At 38.6% G+C, this 23599-nt stretch overlaps 1 protein-coding gene across 3 annotated transcripts in view; it reads left to right on the top strand.

Moving 5' to 3' along the window:
- The window catches only part of TMEM156 (transmembrane protein 156), a 55949-nt gene that overhangs the window by 18258 nt on the left and 14092 nt on the right, over window positions 1-23599 (top strand). The window contains exons 2-6 of one of the 3 annotated variants that reach the window (XM_047855735.1): window positions 7970-8239; window positions 9793-10053; window positions 12962-13081; window positions 16406-16489; window positions 22617-22659. In XM_047855735.1, the coding sequence (XP_047711691.1) occupies window positions 7970-8239; window positions 9793-10053; window positions 12962-13081; window positions 16406-16489; window positions 22617-22659 (778 nt within the window). The remainder of the gene's footprint in view (window positions 1-7969; window positions 8240-9792; window positions 10054-12961; window positions 13082-16405; window positions 16490-22616; window positions 22660-23599) is intronic. The other 2 variants (XM_047855733.1, XM_047855734.1) reach the window with 2 other exon arrangements.

A 23599-nucleotide genomic window follows, 5' to 3' on the forward strand; every position in this document is an offset into this window, starting at 1 on the left:
GGAACATACTTAAACATCATAAAAGCCATTTATGAAAAGCCCACAGCTAGTATCATCCTCAATGGGGAAAAACTGAGAGCTTTTCCCCTGAGATCAGGAACACGACAGGGATGTCCACTCTCACCGCTGTTGTTTAACATAGTGTTGGAAGTGCTAGCATCAGCAATCAGACAACAAAAGGAAATCAAAGGCATCCAAATTGGCAAAGATGAAGTCAAGCTTTCACTTTTTGCAGATGACATGATATTATACATGGAAAACCCGACAGACTCCACCAAAAGTCTGCTAGAATTGATACACGAATTCAGCAAAGTCGTAGGATACAAAATCAATGTACAGAAATCCGTTGCATTCCTATACACTAATGAAGCAACAGAAAGACAAAGAAACTGATCCCATTCACAATTGCACCAAGAAGGATAAAATACCTAGGAATCAACCTAACCAAAGATGTAAAAGATCTGTATGCTGAAAACTATAGAAAGTTATGAAGCAAATTGAAGAAGATAAAAAGAAATGGAAAAACATTCCATGTTCATGGATTGGAAGAATAAATATTGTTAAAATGTCAATACTACCCAAAGCTATCTACACATTCAATGCAATCGCCATCAAAATTGCACCAGCAATCTTCTCAAAGCTAGAATAAACAATCCTAAAATTTGTATGGAACCACAAAAGGCCCTGAATAGCCAAAGTAATATTGAAGAAGAAAACCAAAGCGGGAGGCATCACAATCCCAGACTTTAGCCTCTACTACCAAGCTGTCATCATCAAGACAGAATGGTATTGGCCCAAAAACAGACACATAGACCAATGGAATAGAATAGAGACTCCAGAATTGGACCCACAAAAGTATGGCCAACTAATCTTTGACAAAGCAGGAAAGAATATCCAATGGATAAAAGACAGTCTCTTTAACAAATGGTGCTGGGAGAACTGGACAACAACATGCAGAAGAACGAAACTAGTCCACTTTCTCACACCATTCACAAAAATAAACTCAAAATGGATAAAGGAACTGAATGTGAGACAGGAAACCATCAAACCCTAGAGGAGAAAGCAGGAAAAAACCTCTCTGACTTCAGCCGCGGCAATTTCTTACTTGACACATCCCCACAGGCAAGGGAATGAAAAGCAAAAAGGAACTATTGGGACCTCATGAAGATAGAAAGCGTCTGCACTGCAAAGGAACCAATCAACAAAACTAAAAGGCAACTGATGGAATGGGAAAAGATATTTGCAAATGACATATCAGACAAAGGGCTAGTATCCAAAATCTATAAAGAGCTCGCCAAACTCCATACCCAAAAAACAAATAACCCAGTGAAGAAATGGGCAGAAAACATGAATAAACACTTCTCTAAAGAAGACATCCGGATGGCCAACAGGCACATTAAAAGATGCTCAACGTCACTCCTCATCAGGGAAATACAAATCAAAACCACACTCAGATACCACCTCACGCCAGTCAGTGGCCGAAATGAACAAATCAGGAGACTATAGATGCTGGTGAGGATGTGGAGAAACGGGAAGCCTCTTGCACTGTTGGTGGGAATGCAAACTGGTGCAGCCGCTCTGGAAAATGTTGTGGAGGTTCCTCAAAAAATTAAAAATAGATCTACCCTATGACCCAGCAATAGAACTGCTAGGAATTTACCCAAGTGGCTGATGCATAGGGGCACTTGTACCCCAATGTTTATAGCAGCACTTTCAACAATAGCCAAATTATGGAAAGAGCCTAAATGTCCATCAACTGATGAATGGATAAAGAAATTGTGGTTTATATACACAATGGAATACTACATGGCAATGAGAAAGAATGAAATATGGCCTTTTGTAGCAATGTGGATGGAACTGGAGAGTGTTATGTTAAGTGAAATAAGTCATACAGAGAAAGACAGATACCATATGTTTTCACTCTTATGTGGATCCTGAGAAACTTAACAGAAGACCATGGGGGAGGGGAAGGGAAAAAAAAGGTTAGAGAGGGAGGGAGTCAAAACATAAGAGACTCTTAAAAACTGAGAACAAACTGAGGGTTGATGGGGGGTGGGAAGGAGGGGAGGGTGGGTGATGGGCATTGAGGAGGGCACCTGTTGGGATGAGCACTGGGTGTTGTATGGAAACCAATTTGACAATAAATTTCATATTAAAAAAATAAATAAAAATAAATAAAAAATTAAAAAAAGAATCTAATTGGATAAAAATAATCAAACATGTATAAAGGTGTGTAAAATTATCAAATTAGATTTATACCTGGAATACAAGATGAGTTAGCATTAGCAAACCTAATAACGTAATTCACTGTATTAACAGATTAAAGAAGAAAGAACACACAATCATCTCAAAGTTCTTGAATGAGCCTTGAATTATATTCAACAGCCCTTGTAATGAAAAACCATTAGCAAACTAAGAATAGAAGAGAGCTTCCTTAAACTGATCTCCAAAAATGATTATATGAAATATTATTCTCAGTGATGAAATGTAAGTATTCTTTAAGATCAAGAACAAGCAAAGATACCCTCTCTCAACATGTCTTTTCTTCATGGTACTAGGGGTCCTGGTAGTGCAATAAGAAAAGTAAAAGAAATAAAAGTTATGAGGACTGGAAATCAATAAATAAGATTGTTTTTATTTGTAGTTGGTAAGCATATCTGCATAGAAAGTCCAAAAGATTTATACAAAGTAAAAGTTAATAAGGAAGTTTATAAGTGGCAAAAAATAAAATTGATGTTCAAAAGTCAATTGTATTTCCATATGCCACTAACAAACCTAAAACACACCCTTAAACGATACTGTTGGCCCTAACAACAAAAAGTAAGGAACCCAGGAGGAAATCTAACAAAAGGTATATGGGGTATAATATAGAGAGATCATTGAAAGATGTCAAAGAAAGCCCAGATAAATGGAGAAAGGAAGGAAGAAAAAAGCGACAGGAGGAACTCAATATCTTATCTCTCTTTTCCAATGGATTTCAGGGTTCAAGTCAGAATCACAGCTAGGTTCTGATCTTAACAAGCTGATTCTAAAATTTATTGTAAAGAGCAAAGGGCCAAGAATAGCTAAGACACTTTTAAAAGAAATGAACAAGGTGAGTGGACTTTTCCTATCAGATATAAAAGCTTTTTTATGAAGCAAAAGTAATTAAGTCAGTGTAATTTGCCAAGATAGAAAAATGGATTAATGGAACAAAATTGAGGTCCCAGAAACACACTCATATATCCATGGGTACTTGATATATGTCAGAGGTGTCTTTATGGGTAGCGAGGAAAAGATAGTCTACCCAATAAATGCTAATGCAATTGATTATCACATGTGGAAAAAATTAACGTGGTTTCCTACTTCACACTGTACCCAATTCCAGATAGATTAAGAACAAAAATGTAAAGGCAAAACTTTAAAACTTTTAGAAGTTCATTTTAACTTTAAGGGAAAAGGATTTCTTAAGGCACAAAGCACAAATTGTAAAGAAACGATTGATAGATTTGCTGCATTCAAATTTAGAGCTTCTTTTATCTAAAAGATCATAAAGAAAATGAATTGATAAGGCATAATCTGTGAGAAGTTACCTTGATAAAATATTTAAAGACCTTCTTAAAATTTTAAATAGAAATTTTAAAGAACTCCCAAACAGTAATAAGAAAAAGAAAAACAACCTAACAGAAAAATATGTCAAAATAGAAAAAACAAGAAAATACACTTTGAAACATAGTGAGATTCTAGTTAATACTCACTGAATTGGCAAAACTTGAAAGGCCTTGGCCAATATGTATTGTCAATAGGAACCTTTATACATCACACAAAAGATTATAAATTGGTGAAATCAATTCATATAACAATTTGGCATTTTCTAGGAAAATCAAAGATACACATACTGAAAACCCAGCAATTTTACTCAGTATGTATACTAGAGAAACTTCTGTATTTTTATACTGGCAGATATGTTCATCAACATTCATAATAGCATTATTCAAACATAAAATTTACTGAGATAAGACTTACATATAATAAAATGCTCTAATTGTAAGTGTATAGTTCGAGGTTTCACAAATGTTCACACCAATGTAACTACCACCACGATCAAGATATAACACTTTCTAAAACCCCACAAAGGTCCCTCTTTCTCCTCTGCAGAAAAACCCTTCTCCCACTGTCAATATATTTTTCCATTTCCTAAGATTTCATTTAAATGGAATAATAAACTATGTAATCATTTGTATCAGGCTTCTTTCCCTTGGCATAATGTATTTGAGTTTCATTGTGTACATGTTGTTGTTTGGATCAGTATTTTCTTGCTTTTTGTTGCTGAATAGTATAGTCCATTATAAAGGTATGCCAGGAATTGCTTATATATTCACTAGTTGTTGGGCTTTTGGATTGTTTCCAGTTCATGGCTATTACAAATAAAAAAGCTGCCATGAAAATTCATGTATAGGTATTTTTATTTCTCTTGTGTAAATTTCTAGGAGTAGAATTATTGGGTCATATACAAAGTATATATTTAACATAAAAAAGATGGAAATCTGTTTTCCAAAGTGGTTGCACTATTTTATGTTCCCACTGGCAATGTATGAGGGCTATAGTTCATAGCAGCATTATTCATAACAATAAAAATAGAAAGAACCCAAATGTTTACTGTCAGAAGAATAAACAACTTGTGGTATATTCATTCAAAACAATACTACAGACAATTAAATTAACTATAGCTATATGCAGCGACATGACTAAAACATATTAAACAAAAAAGGTAAGTCATAGATGAATACATATAGTATATTCCATATATATATGTGTATACACACACACACACACACACACAAACACATTTCCAAAATATGTTAAATGAAACACTGTTATTTAGGAATATGTACATCTTGGAAAGACTCTAAGATAAAGCAAAGGAGTGATAAACACAAAATTCATGATTGTGGTTAACCTCTTGGAAAGGAATATGTAGGGATGAGAAGGGATAGGGTGCTTCAAAGATATTGGTAATATTAATATCCTTAATCTGCATGATAGATACATGGGTGTTTGTTTATTTTTATCATTCTTCAACTGACACGACACATTTTACATATGCTTATATATGATAAAGCTTTATCATAAAAATTAAAAAAGAAAATAAAGGTAGTTGATGTTTTTATAGCCTTGCTCTTGGCTTTCTTAAAAAAAAAAAGTTTGACTTGGGCATTTGTCCTATAGTGTAATGTATTTTTTTTTTAAGTTTATGTATTCATTTTGAGAGGGGGGAGACAGAGACAGAGACAGAGAGAGCAAGCATGAGTGGGGTAGGGGCAGAGAGAGAGGGAGAGAGAATTCCAAGCAGACTCTGTGCTGACACAGCGCAGAGCCTGATGCAGGGTTTGGACCCATGAGCTGTGAGATCACGACCTGAACTGAAGTCAAGAGCCAGAGGCTCAACCAACTGAGCCACCCAGGTGCCCCTGTAATGTTTTTTCCTAATTCTACTTAATATTCTATATACTTATGCTGAGAGGTTGCAGTCATAGTACTGGAGTAATTCTGGAATGCATTTCTATCTCTGGGAGTGAGAATTTAGATGTCTGACTGCCAGCAATATTAACGGCAGTAGTTAAATTCATATATCCTTGTTTATGGAGATGAGGAAATAGGCCACCTGATAACAAAAATGATTGAGTACAATTTAATATTTCTTAAATTATACCAGGGAAGGATATATCCTCTATTTATTTCCTTTCCAATTGAATTATTTAAAACTAAGGTTTAAAAACCATCATAATTACCTCATAGTCATATATAAAGGATATAGCATTAATTCTAGAAAGCCTAGCTGGTCACTTATTGGATAAGATGATTGTAATATTGACAGAAAAAATTTCCCTATCTAGATTGTATCATAGGAACACAAATTCAAGAAATGGAAAATTTTGTAAGATGAAAAACGCCAGTAAGTAAAATGGAAACATGGCAAGAGATGTTTTTGTGTCTTTTAATAGTATAAAAAAACTATAGGTTATAGTGTTCCATCAGATTGTACATTTCTTTCTCCTTCCTGGGACATTATTATTGAAGAAAATAGCTTTAAAAATTAGTTACAATTCAATCATAACATTGTTTATAAATATATTAACAAATATGTTAACAAAATTGTGGATTTGAGTAAAATATCATCTCCCCCCCCCAAAAAAACCCTTTATAGCAATGCAAGTATGAAATGTGTTTATAGCTAGAAATCACATGTGAATCATTATAGAAACAATTTCAAATGGACAATTAGAGGACTGAAAACAAGCCTCTAATTTTATTAAATAATAAAAATATAACCATCAGTAATGAGACACATATGGAATTATTATTAAAATACAAATTCCACAAATAAAAAATTCTTTAATACCAATCGATAGCCTGGTTTTCTTTTAATATTGAGCCAAGATGTATGACTAGTAGTAATCACTGTAAGAATTGAAGTAATTCTTTCATCATACTCCACATTATTTGAAAAACTAAAACATTTATTTTGCCCTATGTGATTATATGAGAAATGGTAAAGAAAGTCACATAAAGGGACAATTGAGTTATTTTTTCCTACTAGCAAATGACTGTCACACTAGGAATACCTGAGAGAGAGAGGTTACCTATTCCTTACATGATCATTACTGCTAAATAGGGATTCTCAGTTTTTATATAGTGAGTTTTAATTACTTATGCGAATTATTTCACAGATAATTCTACCTTAAATGCAAGTTGAATTTTTAATTTTCACTTTGGAATATAGGTTTGAATTTTAAATAATATACATCTGTACAAATTTCAAAAGTGTTTTCATATGTACTATACCACTTGATGCTACTATAACCTGATGAGGTTAGCAGGATCTAGAGGTCTTATCTCTATTTTGCTGATAACAAAACAAGACTTACAGAGATCAAGTAAATTGTCCAAGTATCTTGCCTAATGACAGATATAGCTCTAGAGTCCTTGTCTTATTTTGAATACAATGTTCTTTCTTTTATACCATCATTTCCATATCTAATGTTTGTCTTCAGGCAAAAATAAAAATTAGGATGTCACTCTGTTAAATGTCATCTTTGGAGGTTCAGATAGGTTGAATAATGGCTACCCAAAGATATCACGTGCTAATGCCTGGAACTTGTGTTACCTCATAAGGAAAAAAGGTCTCTACAGATATGGTTAACTTCAGGATCTTGAGATGGGGAGATTATCCTATATTACCCAGGTGGAACCTAAATTCAATCACAATTGTCCAATATAACATGTTATAAGAGAGGCAGAGGGAGATGACACAGACAGAAGAGTAGAAGACAGGACAGAGGAGAAAGCAATGTGACCAGAAACACGGAGATTGGAGTGATGTGGCCACAAGCTAAGGAATGCCAATGGCCACCAAAAATTGGAAGAGGGTGGCCAGAAACAGATTGTTCCTCAGAGCCTTCAAAGGGACAGTGGTCCTGCAGACACCCAGATTTCAGACCAATAAAACGGATGTTTGAACTTCTGGTTTCTAGAGTTGCAAGAGAATAATTTCTCTTGTGTTAAACTACCGAGGTTGTAGTAATTTGTTACAGCAGCCCTTAGAAACTAATACAGACTTACTGTTCAAGATTTTCATTCCCTGTTCAATTCTGTGCAATTGACTTAAACCTCTATTTTGGGACAGATGGATTTGGAGGAACCCAAGCTTTGTTCATTAAAACTTTCCCAGAAGAGAGACGGTTAAATGTCAAGGTTTCCAAGAATGTCTCAATTTCTCTTCCCTGAAAATTAATAGGGAATGTTGACAAATTTTTAAAGGAAATATTTAAATGAAATAGATGTTGTTAATTCATGTAAAAACATTCTTGTCACTGACAAGCTGAAATATACTGTGTCTGCCTAAGAAAAACCAGGCACTTGTTATGTATTTACTTGAATGACAAAAACTCAGGATTTCATAGTAAACACATTTTTTTTTCCTTTATAGGAAATATATTGGAGCTATCATGTCTGGAAGTGTGTTTGCAACCTAATTTCAACTATTCACTCCCTTCTTTAAATTTTTCTTTTGTGACTTTTCTGAAACCAATAAGAGAAACTCAGACTATTATGGGAATCTTTCTAAATCACTCCAACTTTCAAAACTTCACCAGAATTTGCCAAGGCATCACGAATGAATTTAAAATGTGCTCCTCATGTTTGGCTTGTGAGTCCACAAAACTCATGGATTTTATTTCTCAGGAACAAACATCAAAAGGTAAAAGTAAAGAGAAAGTGATAATAAAATATGTCAAGGATAAACCACCTTATTCTGCTAAAAAAAGTAATAAACCATTCCATTTTAAATCCAATGGTATTGGAACAATCAGCAGTGTGGCTCTTGATGAGTGGCTTGCAGGGCTTTGGGACATTACTCGTTCTTGGTTTACTTTACCAAACCAAAATATCTATTCTTAAAATACATCAAAATGCCACCATAATTTATGTAATTTTATGGTTAAAAGATTATTTAGCATGCTTTCTTCAAAGGTCTTGAAGTTTTAAAAATTAAAAAAAAAGTCTAAGTAAACCTATAGGTTCTCACAGTAGAATCGAACTTTGATTCCTTAAGGAGTCATTGAATCCTTGATACATTTGTACCTAGTCCTACCTAACATTTATCCACTGAATGTGAATTGTCTTTTCACTTGTCTAACTATCCAGTGAGCCTCCTGATGCTGGAGACTTTGTCTTTGTTCACTATATTTCTAGATCTTAGCAGAATGCCTAACACTAGATGCTTAATAAATATTTGTTTAAAGAATGAAAAAATAAAAGAATAACTGTATTATGTGTAATGTTTAACTGAATCTCACATCTATTTTGAGAATGAATATATATTATTTAATTAAATCAAATCAACTTGTATCATTGAGAAATTAAATAATTCACTTGTAGTCATAAAATACACTAGTGGCCTCAGGCCCAAGCATCAGATTTATTATTTATACCTATTCAGTGAGATTGCTGCCTGTATCTCTCCATATTGGCATTTTTTCTATTCTTTCAGAATGGGAATGCGATTTCTTGGTATTGACTTTAGATGAAGTATAAAAGAGGTATCTTTTTCTGGGTTCTTATTCAAGTAGTGCTGCAACTATTGCAGGATTCTAGGTCAAATTCACCAGAAAGCAAGTTGCGAAAATACCTTTATGGTGATAGAGAACTAAGAAGTGTTTTAAGGGTTGGTCACTCATAGATGCTACTTCTCTGCCTCCTTGAAATGTCAAATGGTGCATTGATAAATTATTCCAGTTGCTATGGTTGTGTAACATTTTACCTCAAAACTCAGTGGTTTAGAACAACAGCAATCAATTTATTATTTTTCTTTCTTTCTTTCCTTGCATTATTTCTTTTCTTTCCCTTTCTTTCTTCACCACCCTCCCCTCCTCCCCCCCCCCCCCCCGCCTGCCCCATTCCTCTTCTTTCCCTCCTTCTCCTCCTCCTTCTTCTCCTTCTTCTCTGGCTGACCAGGGATTCAAAATGGGCATAACTAGGCATTTCTCGCTTGGAGCATTATAATCTGTCCCACAAATCATCAGGGAAATGTTTGTATTTTCCTTGAGATGCCTCAATTCTATTTCAACCCAAATGTCACCTGGTTTTCACAATCTTAAAATATGTAAGCACTTTAATCATTATTTTTAGTGCAGGGAGCTTCTCATTTCTACTTTGTTTGTAGAGGAAGTAAGGTATTTAGTTTTGAGTAGTGTGTGCTTTCTTACCACGTATTACTATGTTGGAAATAACATTTTCCTAATCTCTTCCTAGTTCTTACCATGAAAGGATCAACGGAAGTGAAGGCAAATGACTTTCATTCACCTTGTCGACATTTTAACTTCACTGTAGCTCCTATAGTTGACCACTTGGAAGAACATAACATTACATGTAATCTTAAAACCCGCACCAGAACGTCAGCAATTGTGGAAGAAGATCCAAAGGAGGAAAAGTCTATGAACCATACTTGTAGGATTATGGAAAACCTGAATAATTGTACACACATTTCTCTGCACCTAGAAAAGGATGTCAAAAGTATGTATTTAAGGAAGTTAGAGGGAAAGAGAATTGGACACAAACTTAAATAAAGGCTAACACATTAACTTCACTAAAAGTTAAATAGTTGAATTTTGTTGATGAAATAGTATGACTGGAAAGAATGTTAGCCCTTTCATCTGTTTATTTTTTGCTTTTCATGGGGTCTAGCAGTACCCAGAGGCTGAGGAGGCATCTGTGGGTTGTGATTTGAGGGGCACTAGAAAGACCTCAGAGTAACTTTGGACATGCCTATTAGCTGTGCTTGATGTAACACCACCACACCTAGGTATTAAAGGGTGAAATTTATTTTTAAAGGTAAACATTCATGTACATTGTGATGGGCTGTGAAAACTTTATTTTGAATTGACTTAACATGTTTTCTCCTAAAGTTGAGACTGAGGACTGGATAAAATTGGATTTTTCATGCGAAGCATGGAGATAAGCAGGGTGAAGGTTAGGTACTCTGGGTCACTGGATGGCTCTGAGGGAAAGGTAGGAGTCCAAAAGATAAAACTTACACATATCTTACTTCCCTTTTAAGCTTATTAGCTTCCTAGGTACCCTATTCTGAATTGCCAGAATTGATCCTTTCTGCTAAGCAGTGTGCCCCACTTCACCCATAAAATCTACTTTTGAGAACATTTTATGATATAACCATTTAATAAGTGCCTACTGTAGGCCAAGCAATGTGCTAACATTAGGGACACAAAAATAGATGAATGTAAAGTGGTCAAGCAAGTAAATTCAGTGTGACAGGTGCTATGGTAGAGTAAGTTGCTGTGCTTTTTGATATTTCAGATATATGGAAGCCTTTCATATTGCCTTAGAATGCTTTAAAAGCTTTAATTTTTCAGATATAATTATTTAGAAAATATTACATATATCTTAAAGCAAACACAACTATATAATACATATGCATTTTTAAAGTAAAATATGAGGCTTCAAAGGAATTTCTCTTGTGAGTTAGTCTGCAGGGCCCTACAGCCTCTGAAGTTAGTGGGTATTTCAAGATGTGTGTATAGGGTAAGAGAGAAGATCTGAACAGAGGGGTCAGTTCCCTTGGGTTCAGGAGTGAGATTGGAAGGTAGGCTTTGGAAGGACTGCATAACAATGATGAAATCTGAAAGATAAAGAGGTTTGCATTATAAATATTAAAAACTTATATTTCTTTCAATGTATCCATCTAATTGCTTTTTATGTTTTCTAAAACATAAAGGAAAAATAAGCACTTCCATAAGTATGATTTTAAGACAATTTTTTGTGTTAATGAAAAAAATCGATAAATGCTAGTCAAAGTGAAATCATAGTTGACAACTTTTTTGTGTCCATAACTCAGCAAGATAACAGTGGTATACAAGTATGTAGTATTGTATTCTGGAAAAAGTATATCCGTTTGTCATGTGTAGAAGATTTAAAGTGCATTCATATTTTACTCTGCTGTGCAGAGACTAATTTGATCTCCCTTAAAAGCCCTATCTACCACAGGGTGAAACTAAATTTAGTCCAATCTGGTAAATTTGTCTCTTCAGACTTTTTTCAGATTCCTCTCTGTTCCCCCTTGATCCTTTCCAAGATGACTGCAGGGATGGGGGGTAGGTGGGCAGCATGGGATGTGGGGAGACACATTCTTCTGCATTTGCACTGGGGCTTTGGTGGGTGTACAGGCAGGCTTGGCCTCAACTGTGGACATTCTGCTATTGTTATATAAAGTTGGTGAATGCGTGGTTCTTTTTTCATAGCTTGATTGGTGCCCAGTGACACCTTGGCCATTGGGCCCAACGTGGCTCTTGCTGGCACTGTAAGTCTTCCATTCCGGTCACCTGCATACTTTTACTTTGCTGAGCAAGGACTGCAAGTTTGCAGCTGAAGGGCTTGGGATGATGGGGGGGGGGGGGCAGTTGCTGAGGGCTGCTGTTCCAGTCAACTTTTATCTTTTCTCCATTCAGTCTCTTCTCTAAATAAATGTTGGATGACAATATAATGTACATCTGCCCATGGGGGTGGCCCCTGTGAAAGGGGTACCCATATCATGAACCTGAACCCCACAAGGGCAAACATCCAAGGGTATAAACAAGTTATATATCCTGCTACCTTGAGTAAGTACTGTGTTTTGTGTGCAAAGAGGAGGGTCCACAGGGTGGCTTGGGAAGTCAGTAGACAGCTATGTCTTGGACATGATGAGGTCACCTTCTGCTATGTCACCGATCCCCAGGTCGGTTGGCCAGTGTCTTTATGGCACCAAAGGAGATGGTGCTAAACTGTTGCTGGCTGGGAACTATCCTTCCCATGAGCCTCATTGTCATTTGAATGAACAAGCTTTTTTTCTGTAGGCTAGGGTAACTATCTAATTAATATGTGCACCTGATCTGATCATTGCAGTGAAAGTCTGTGCAGAAAGGGGAGTCTGACTATTTATCTGCTTTGGCCTCTTCTTATATGCCTCATTCCAACCCTTTCTCTTTGTCTTTCTCTTTCTTCTCCATCTTCCTTACGCTCACTGCATCTTGGTCAATTTGAGGACATAATTTTTGGCTGCTTGGCCCAGGGTCACACCTGTTAATGACAAATGGCCCTGATACTGGGACTCTGCTTTTTGTGGTTTTAGCCTAGTGATAGCAACTACCTGGCAACTACTGCCGGCATAACCTCTAAGTGAAATTGAACCTAGAAGTTTGGAGCTAAATGAACCCATGGAAGCTCCCTGGTCAAATTTCTTCATTTAATACACCCACTTAATATGTCAAGGAAGAAGTCAGGAGAGCAAATGACCCTGTAACAGTGATGGTTAGATATTTAGCTTTTCAGTTAAGGCTAGAATATGTACTAGAATACAACCACACCGCCATATGGCCTCTCTCTGTTGTATCATTTTATTGTATTTTTATGGCATTTTTTTTCTTTGCAGATTTCACTTGTTCCATGAAGATCACTTGGTACGTTTTAGTTCTAGTCGTTTTTATATTTTTGCTCATCCTCACTATCCACAGAATACTTGAAAGCCACAGAAGAGTGTGGAAGTGGCAGAGTAAGTATCGAGGAGTAAATCTGTTGTCTGGCACAATTCATTTAGGGTCTCATCTATAGATTTACGTTCTTGAAAAAAAATTTTTTTAAGGCTTATTTTTGAGAGAGAGAGACAGAGTTCTAGTGGGGGAGGGGCAGAGAAAGAGGGAGACACAGAATCTGAAGCAGGCTCCAGGCCCTGAGCTGGCAGCACAGAGCCCGACATGGGGCTCGAACTCATGAACCGCGAGATCATGACCTGAGCTGAAGTCAGACTCCTAACTGACTGAGCCACGCGGGTGCCCCTAGATGTGCATTCCTTTTAAAGTTCAGTTTGCCATTTATTGAGCACCCACTGTGTGTCAGTGGCAGTTCTAGGTTACCCAAGGAAAAGAAGCATAAGTGAGACACAGTGTCAGCATTCAAGAAGCTTCATGTATCTTTCTCTACTCAGACAAGAGAATAGAGGGGAGGCGAAGCTAGGCAGGAGTTCAAAAGGGCTGGAGGTGGAGCAGAGGCTCAGTGGAAGTGAATGCAGAAGAGAGGTAGAAGGGTAGGGAGTGAGGATAAAGAATTTCAGAGTTGGAGATCTTGAGCAGAGTGGCTCTAGGTGATGAGTGTGTGAGTCATTCTTTCATAAGTAGAAGGGTGTCAGTAGATTTTTGGCTGGGCAAAGCTAAAATGTGTGATTGGAAATCAGGCAATAGGGATGATATTAAAAATATTTAATTTGGGGTGCCTGGGTGGCTCATTCAGTTAAGTAGCCGATTCTTGGTTTTGGCTCAGGTCATGATGTCATGGTTGTGAGTTCAAGCCCCACATCAGGCCCTGTGCTGGGTGTGGAGCTTGCTTGGGATTCTCTCCCCTCACCCAGGGCCCCTCCCCTACCCACTTACACACACTCTCTCTCTCTCAAAAAAAAAAAAAATTAGTATGACTCAGGCATCCATCTATCGGGATGGACATTGACTGTAAACTGCTCAGGTAGCCCTAATGGTGTGAACTCACACATATATCAACCCTTCAGGTGTGTACCCATGCATATACTGGCTCTTATACTGTGTACCTGTGCATACACTGACACTTCCGGGGTATGTCCATGCCTTTACTGGCTGAATATCACGCCTAAGCAATAGTTTACAATATGAGTAGATGGTCACTTAAAGACAGTCTAAACTGTATCCTTATGAGAAGAGGCTTTGGAGATAGGTAGACAGAATAGAATGTTAGTACTATCACTCAACAGTTATGTGACTTTGAGCAAGGTATTTACTAGATCTAAATGTCCCCTTTTCCCCCTCTGTAAAACAAGAATAATCACCATTACCCCACAGGTAAGGATTGCGTTAAAGAGGTTCTAGAAGAAGTTTATCACAGTGTCTAGTGCATAGTAGTTCTCAATAAGGGAGAGTAGTATTGGGATGGTTGGAGTATTTCCTAAGACTCTTTTTTTTAATTCTTTTAAAGTCTATTTATATATTTTGAGGGAGAGAGAGAGAGAGAGAGGGAGGGAGGGAGGGAGAGAATGAGTGGAGGAAGGGAAGAGAGAGAGAGAGAGAAAGAATCCTAGGCAGGCTTCACGTTGTCAGTGCAGAGCCCAACACTTGAACTCACAAACCGAGAGATAATGATCTGAGCCGAAACCAACAGTCAGCTGCTTAACCAAATGAGCCACCCAGGTGCCCAACACTCTTAAATTCTTTGCCAGGCAAGGCTGTGCTGGGCATCTCAGTAGGCAGAACAAATGGTTGCCCCTAGGTTGGGGTGAAGGTACCGTTAACTCTTTAGGCTATGTATTTGTTGCAGGTATTTCTGAAAGCAGTTTCATATCAAGTCTTACCATTGGTACTGTAGTATATAAGGCTAATATATAATAATATCATCAACATTGTGTATTTGTAGAATAACCATTTTCAGAGCATTTTCACAAGCTTTTTTTTTACTAGCTTCTCAAAGTATGTAAACAGGGTATGTACTATTATTTTCATTTATAGATGAAGAAAACCCTGAGCCTCAGAGAGATTAAATGGTTTTTCCAAAGTTATACAGCTAATAAAATATTGGAATTAATACCTAGAGTTTTCCTAGTTGTTATTGTTTTTTTTTTCTTTTTTTTCTTTTTTTTTTTTTCAACGTTTTTTATTTATTTTTGGGACAGAGAGAGACAGAGCATGAACGGGGGAGGGGCAGAGAGAGAGGGAGACACAGAATCGGAAACAGGCTCCAGGCTCTGAGCCATCAGCCCAGAGCCCGACGCGGGGCTAGAACTCACAGACCGCAAGATCGTGACCTGGCTGAAGTCGGACACTTAACCGACTGCGCCACCCAGGCGCCCCTTTTTTTTTTCTTTTTTGAGAGAGAGAGTGCACGCACACATGTGAGAGAGGGGCAGAGGGAAAAGGAGAAAAAGAATCTTAAGCAGGCTTCCATGCCCAGCGTGGAACCTGATGTGGGGCTTGATCTCATGATTGTGAGATCACGACGTGGGGCAAAATCGAGGGTCAGAAGCTTAACCAACTGAGCCAACCAGGCACCCCAGAGGTCTTTCTGGTTTTAAAAATATTATTTTAAATGAACATGTTATTTGCAAATAGTGCATGGTTTTGAGTTTCTTGATCTGCTTTTCCATATAATTGCATATCGGGAAAGAGAGATAGTAGTAGCTAGATAGAGAAAATGTCTAGAAAGAAACCAATAGTGGGGAGTGAAAATCTTATGAACATCTACACAAATGACAGGCTTAGTGACTTTTGAAGGCTTGTCTTACAAATCCAAGCATGTAAAGTAATGAAAAAATATCACACCATTTAGGGCATTAAATATGCATTAAAGGGGCGCCTGGGTGGCTCAGTCCAACGTCTGGCTCTGGATTTCGGCGCAGGTCATAATCTCATGGTTCCTGAGTTCAAGCCCCATGTCGGGCTCTGCACTGATGACATGGGGCCTGTTCGGGATTCTCTCTGTTTCCTTCTCTCTCTGTGCTCTCTCTCTCTCTCTCAAAATAAATAGACATTAAAAAGTCAATATGCATTAAATATTCTGTACATATCTATGTATATATAATAATGTAAGGAATAATAACATCCTATACACGACAGCTGGTGCTCTTCCTTAGAGGAGACGGCATGATGGCATTTATGATAGTGGAGAAACTGCTTGCTTCAGAAAGAACCTGTATTTGCTCATGGAAAAGAACTTAATAAGGAAATCTCTTAATGTCTCGTGGCTCCCGACCCTGTTGTGAATGGCCCATTTTCCTTGGTAATCCTTTGAGTCAACATGGGGAATATATATTAAGAATGTGGTTGTTTATCACTTAAATATTTAATTTCTGTTCTTGGAATAGGTCATAAATACGAACGCACATTTGTTCTCTTAAAAGGAAAGGATTCTGAGAAACTGCGAACACTGAACGTGCGGGTCATTTCAGGTGAGTTCTATGATGTGCAGACAGAGCATGGCTTTGAAAATCCCAGTGCTTCACCATTCCACTGTAGACCCAAGATCGAATGATCTGAGCTCATTTAGATTGGCCTTGTATCTGGAAAAAAGGAGCTGTGGGCAAATGAAATCTAGTTTAATATGTCTTACTATCAGGGGACACTCATGATCAAAACTAGCTCCTTAAATAATGGAAAGTTTGCCTAATTGGCAAGAAGAAATTCATGTGAGTAGGCAGAGGAGAGAAAGCAATAAGGAATCAGCTTCAGATTTATTTTTAAATGAGACAAGATACTATTATTCCTCAGAATTGCAAGGAGTAATTGCAGAGTGGGCATGGCTTTTGCTAGGGCTTTCACTTAGCAAAGGGTGTCATTGTGTAAAGAGAACTTCTAATAGCCCCAATTAAAAAGTCCCCTGTCCTCTCCCGAGAAACAGAAATGGAATAAGGGAACCCTAATTAGAGCGGCTAAGGGAGCTGTTAGCACAGACGCTGTGGTTCGATCTCCTAATTGTGAAGCCTCCTTCTGAATTCAAGCTGTCAAGTCATATTAAAAAGATAGAGAGGGAGAATGTGAGATGAGCAAAGTCCTCTCCTTCATCAGGGAGACGTCCTGTCCTCGACTCTTGGAAAACCACAGAATCATGAGTGATATTTCTACAGCTCCTGGCGTATTAGCCAGTGAGCCGGCTGCCTCCTACTTTGTGAGAAGTCAGATAAGGGGAAGCTTCAAGTCTGGTGTATAAACGGTTTTGAAAAATGAAAGGAAACTGAACAAAGCCTCAGGCCCCTGCTGCAACTGCATCGCAGCCACATGCAGATCTGTGCCCAGCATTTTCTGGGAGCTGTGCTCCCGAGACTTTTATCTACTTAGATTAGCATGTACTTGGACCCCTAGCTTGAGGGAAACCTGGAATGAATGCACCCAAAGAACTCAATTAAACAAAAAAATGCAGACTTTCTCTTCTCGGTGTGAGCAGTAAAATACTAACCTATGGCTAATAATAAGCAGTTAGCTTAGTGATCATTTGATACTAACCAAATGTGGGTCAGTGTGGTTTGTGTGGTCAGTGACAATTTTGTTGGATTAATGAAATTAAAATCACAAGGTTGTTTCAGATGCCAAAATTCATTTTTATAGGGAGGAAATGGTATTTCCCCTGTTCTTCCTCTTAGGCGGTTCCCAGGCCTGACGTTCATATACCAGGAATGTTTTAACCCAGTTCTGCGGAGCTTGTCAGGGGCCTTAGGAATCCTGGTTCCCACTCTTTTCAAGTCATAATTTTGACCCGTGCAGGTTTGTCTGAGAAAAAGTCAATAGTCCCCCTGCCAACTCATATAATCAGGGGAATCACAAATTTAAAGTACTAGCTAACCACAAGACTAACCTCACAAGTTGTATTTATGAGCCTTTGATTTTCATTCACCAGAGGAAACTGTCTCAGGCATCCGTTCCCTTTAATAGCTCTCATTAAAAATCCTCTAGCTTTATGACCAGGTATATAATATTAATGCTTAGAGCGAGCCAGGGGGTGAAGGCCTTTTTAAAAAAAAAAAATCAACAGTCCTTTTGAGGCTTAGCAACTTAAGGGCTGGGGGAGGGGGGGAGGAGAAGCAGATTCCTTCTTGTTATTTATAATCCTTTAGCCTAAATGCAATTTTTCCTCTCCTATTATAAGTTGCTCTTTCTGAGAGAGAAATGGAAAGGAAATAATGTCTCCCTTGAGTGCCGTTTTTAAGGCCTCTCTTTGTAGTGATGGATTATAGGCAGCAGTGAGAATGCAAGGAAAAAATGTGCCAGCGTGGTTCTCTGGAGAAGCAGTAACATGAGTAAAAAAAAAAAAAAACAGATTATTCAAAGGGAGCAGTGACTACAGTCACATTTGGCAGAGCGGCTTGCTGTCGTGAATGCCTCTCCAGTTGTTCACGTAGTACAAAGTAAGCGTTGTTACACATGTACACACAGATATAGATAGGCTCACACCCTCAAAAGGATGAGAGAGAAACAGAGAGAGTATCCAGCCCCTGGCATTGCACAGTGCCCGACCCGCTCTGGAGCAAACACTGGGAGAGTAAGCATATCTCATTGCTGTAGAAAGCGATGGCACACAGAATCAAATCCTAAGCTTTTATGTGTCTCTAATATTTTCTTCCTGGCTTTGAGAAACGGGATGGCTCAGGTTGCCTGTCTTGACATCAATCTACTTTCCATGTTATTCAGTGGATTGTTATCTTCACACAGGTGATGACTCTCTTATTCAGCTTCGGATCCTTGTCCCTGACATAATATCTGGCACGTAGTTTGTGCACAATAAAAGCTTATTAAATCACAGAAACCCTGAGGGGAAATGAGTATGAAGTAGAAAGAGCAGATGAGCAAGAAATGAATCTTGGGGTTTGGGAAAGGTGAAGACAAAGTGAGAGTGATCAGAGGGCACATAATTCTACTTCATTAAAGAACATATAACTCATTCTGCAGCATTGCTAAGGATATCAAGGAATAATGAAATACATTGACCTTTTTCAAGAAGAAATTTTGAGAACTATGCAAAAGCAACTTTGAAATGTGTCCCTAAAATAGTGTTTAAAGGGTTGATCACTGTCGGGAGACCAAAGTCAGGGGCAGGAGCAGTGGCCTAGGACCTGAATCATCAGAGGCAAACAATAGCAATCAACTTGGCTGGGTTGCCAGAAAGGAAACATATTGGAAAACCAGTAGGTAACCCCTAGAAACAACGGATGTGTTAGGCACTCAGAGGTTGCAAAATAGACAAGAGTTAAGGGAGGCCAGGCAGAGAAAAATACAGCCAAAGTCACAGTGGGAGTGGCCTGGTGAGCATGTCTCTGATCGGATCACTACCACTGAACACTCCCTCCAAGCTTCCAGAGCTACCCTTTGACCATTTCAGCTTTGTATCACTGTCCAGAATTCAAAGCCCCAAGGAGGGTTATCTGGTTGAATGAACGCAAGCCACAGATTGGTACCCTGGAGCCAGGAGGCAGCAATATCTGCCCTCTGGCCTCCTGCGTCTTTGAGAGCACCCCTGAGATGTCCACATGTTGGATAGCCGATAACTAAATATCTATGACACCAGGTTTCTAGGACTAGAGCTTCTACTCACTCCTGCTGCATAGGCCAGTGAGGTGGCCTATGTCATCTCCCCCTCTGTGACCATCGAAAATGGTGAAATCTTGGGGTACCTGGGTGGCTCAGTCAGTTGAGGGTCCAATCCGGCTCAGGTCATGATCTCATGGTTCGTGGGATTGACCCTGTGTCTGATGCTGAGCTGACAGTACAGAGCCTGCTTGGGATTCTCTCCCCCTGCCAAATAAATAAATAAACATTAAAAAAAAAAAAAAGAATATGGAGGAATCTTTAAAACTTGAAATTCTTCACCTTCAAATATTCACCCTAAATCTACTGAATACCGACTAAGGGGCATGTGTTATGCTAAGCATTGATGGGACAGGGGCACAGACCAGCAGTCTCTGCTGTCACAGAGCTGACAGCACAGTTAAGGAAATTCTACCCCTCGGTCCCTTAGGAGAAGGGAAACCCGATTGAACTATAAACATTTATCAGGCAACTTTCACAGACATCATTGTATTTCATTTCACAACAATGTCGCTTTTTTTCCTGATGAGAAAAACTGAAATTAAGAGAGTTTATGTAACTGACTTACAGGCAGTTCCTAGCAGAGTGAGGGTTCAAACTCAATTTTGTCCAGCGGGCTTTTTGGCTCACAGCTTACTGACTATGGTGAAGTGAGGATTTGACTCCTGCTGGGTCAAGCCACAGATCACAACTCTCCTTGCGTTTTTATATTTAACACTGGAGACCGAGATGAAACATTTTCTCTACCCTGTATAAGGTTGTAGGAGCTTGTGTGTGACAGTGTGAGTCTCCCTCAAAGTAACATTTCAGCGTTAGTGATATGTTTTTTGCAGTTAATATGAGTGGGTTCTTAGGGACCATGAAGGAAAGAAAATGGAATTTTACTGTGAAAGAGAATTACTAAATGCCAAAAGTAAGTGGATGACCCAGTAATTTGTATTACCCCCAAATAAAACGAATGGCAATGTAAAATTACAATTTGCAACATGTTTATGGCCAGCATAATAAAGACTAAGCAGCTTTCGATTTCCAGCAGAAAAGAAGATAAATTACTCGTGCCAGATGTCCAACAACCAAGCAAAGTAACATGGAAATTTAATTTTTACTTGCTTAACTGTAGCATTTACGACTCCTGAACTACGGGTTTGGGTTCATAAAACAGTAAAGGTTGCAGCCATCTGGTGGGTTACAGAATAGATCAGAATGCAGAAGATGACTCTACATGCAGGAAGAATTTCTTAAGTGTGAGGAATCTATAGGCAGAATAGGATGATTTATCTATTCATCCATTGAATGCCTTTATGTGATAGCCTTTTGTGCTAGGCCTGGAAGAACTGAAGATAAAACACATGCAGATAAACATCTCCATCTTCGCACAAACTTTCCCTGCCTGAACTAGCCACTCCCTGCAGACCTCATCTCCTCCCACTGGCCCTTCCCATCTTGGCTCAGCTAACACTTCCCCAAGGAAGTCATATTGGACCTTGTAGACCAGGGCAATTCCCTATATCACACATCCTCGTAACGCCACAAATCTTGCTTTGTGGCAATGATCACTATTGTTATTTTATATATTTGTGTTATTGTTTGAGTGATGTGGCTCCCATGAGCCAGTTAGCTCCCTGAGGTCAGGGACTCGACCTGATAATATTCATCACAGCATCCCCAGCTTACAGCATAGTGCTTATGAGGACACACTGTAGGTACCCAATACATATTTGTTAAATAAATACAATTCTACATTGGCGATGTTGAAAGAATGGCTGCAGCTGTCTTACAAAGACCTTTCAAAACCTTTTTCCCCCTAAATTATAACTTTTAAACACTTCATCAGTTTCATTCCTTGGAGTGTGAACAAACTGGCAAGTGAGACAATGGCTCAGAGTACTGGCAGCTGTCTGTTCTCTTCAGTTGTTAATTCTAGGTAATTTTGCAGTCATGTATTTTCCCCGTCCTCATTTGATTTTCACACTGGCCAGATTTGGAACAGCTGAGTGGTTTTAGGATCACTGTTAACAATAACAGATGGAGATTTGAACACAGTAGAGAGTTGGCTCCTTGAATAATGGAAATCTATTTTAAGCTACCATAATTGGTTCTATTAGCCCTAAAAAGCAACTAGCTATCTTGGGCTTGTGCAAAAGTGCCAATGTTTTTATGTGATGGAAAGGTCAGAAGGGTGCATAGCGGTGCTGAAGTTCTGCATTCCTAGGTCAATAAGAAGAAATAAGACTGGAAGGTTTTCTCAGAGCCAGATTAGAGAACTGAATAAGAATCACCAAACCATTGGAGAACTTCCGCATCCATCTTGACTACAGTGATCTGTGAAGATTAACTTGCATTCCTTCATTTCTGGAGAAGCTCCTATAAGGAAAGCAAGTACTTTGTGGATAACAGTTTAGACATTATTGCCATTGTCTCCGCGGAGTCATGTCCGAATCTCCCAAAGTACAAGGAGGGGAAGGAAGCCCCGACGTCACCATTTCCAGGGTTAGCCATCCGTAGCCCATCCCTGCTGAGCAAAATGTGGTCCTATTAAATTCCAAGCCCTCTCAAGGGGGCTTGTAAAAATATTCTGCTTTGCACTTGGTAGTGCTTTCTATTTTCCAAAGTACATCAGAATACATCGTTATTACCTCCTTTACCCTTACCTTGAGTTTCTTCCTTTTAGCGTCAAGGCAACCACACTGGCTTTGATGAAGTCACGAGGAAGTTCAGGTGTGAGTACCCACTGCCAGCTGAGGCTGCATGGCTGCTCCACCCACAAGGCAACCCAGGTGCCTCACGTTGGTGACTTTACCTGGTCCAGAGCCTTTCTTCAGGCCTGAAGGCTCAGCCTCCTGCAGTGGTGGCTCACCAAAAAAGATCCATTATGTAATCCAGCTCACAAAACAGGTTTATAAGAAGGCCAACGTATTGATTCACAATGAGTATTACAACTGAGAGAAAATACGGACCCAAACACTTCCGACAGCTAATACGTGTGCCCTCTCTCCTCAGACAAAACCATGCTGGGAGTCAAATCACGGCCAAGGCTTGCTTGGTAGGTCTTAAAGCAGATTCCTTTGCCAACACAGCTTGAAAGGCCTTCTTCCCCATTTTAGGGATAGCTTGATGGCTCAGCACTTTTAACATTTAATAGGCTTTGACCTGGGAATGATTGCTGAAGATAATGCTTCTGCGGTGGTCATGAGTTGATTTTATAGGCTAACTCTCAGAGGACAATCTTATTTTCCTTATCTCCAAGTTCCTAGGAGGCACCCCAGAATTGACTTCTTGTACAGCTCGTACCCATGCACTTTCATTAAGAAAAATGAGGCACAAAGAAGTTAGATGACATTCTTTCAGTCATTCGACACATATTTTTACCTATTATGTGTCATACTGCAGGGTTGGTTCTGGGGAATATAACTGCATTAAATACAGTCTTTGCACACAAAGAGACAGACAAATAAGCAATTACAACCAAATTGGATAAATTCACTATCGGGGAAATAGAGGTCACAGAATCATATATGGTACGGATACCTAGTCCCGTTTACTATTCCTCGTTTTGTTTTGGTTTTAGCTATTTTGTCTTTCCAATTTCATAACCAAGGATAGCTGAACCGGTAGCTTTGGAAATATGAATATAAAAAATTGATGGGACAAATTCTCTAAGCAGCGAAGAGATCGTGGCTAGGATGAGGAAGTTTTAGAGGTACCTTCGCTGTGGGAGAAGTACCTTGTCTTTGACATGAAAATCATCAGGAACAAAGAGAAGAAAACACCTTGCAAGTTTCTGTTACTCAGTGGGAATCAAATATTACTTTGGAAGGATGAATTGAAGTTACAAACCAGATGTCATAGATGTAAAGCACTTCTGAAAAGTGATAGAAATCTAAAAAAAAAAAAGAAGAAGAAGAAAAAGAAAAATATCAGAGACAATGTGGACATTGTCATGGCCAGTGTGACGAGGGTTTATTCAAGAACACAAGGCATGG

The sequence above is a fragment of the Prionailurus viverrinus genome, chromosome B1 (assembly GCF_022837055.1).
Source record: "Prionailurus viverrinus isolate Anna chromosome B1, UM_Priviv_1.0, whole genome shotgun sequence".
Classification (NCBI taxonomy): Eukaryota; Metazoa; Chordata; class Mammalia; order Carnivora; family Felidae; genus Prionailurus; species Prionailurus viverrinus.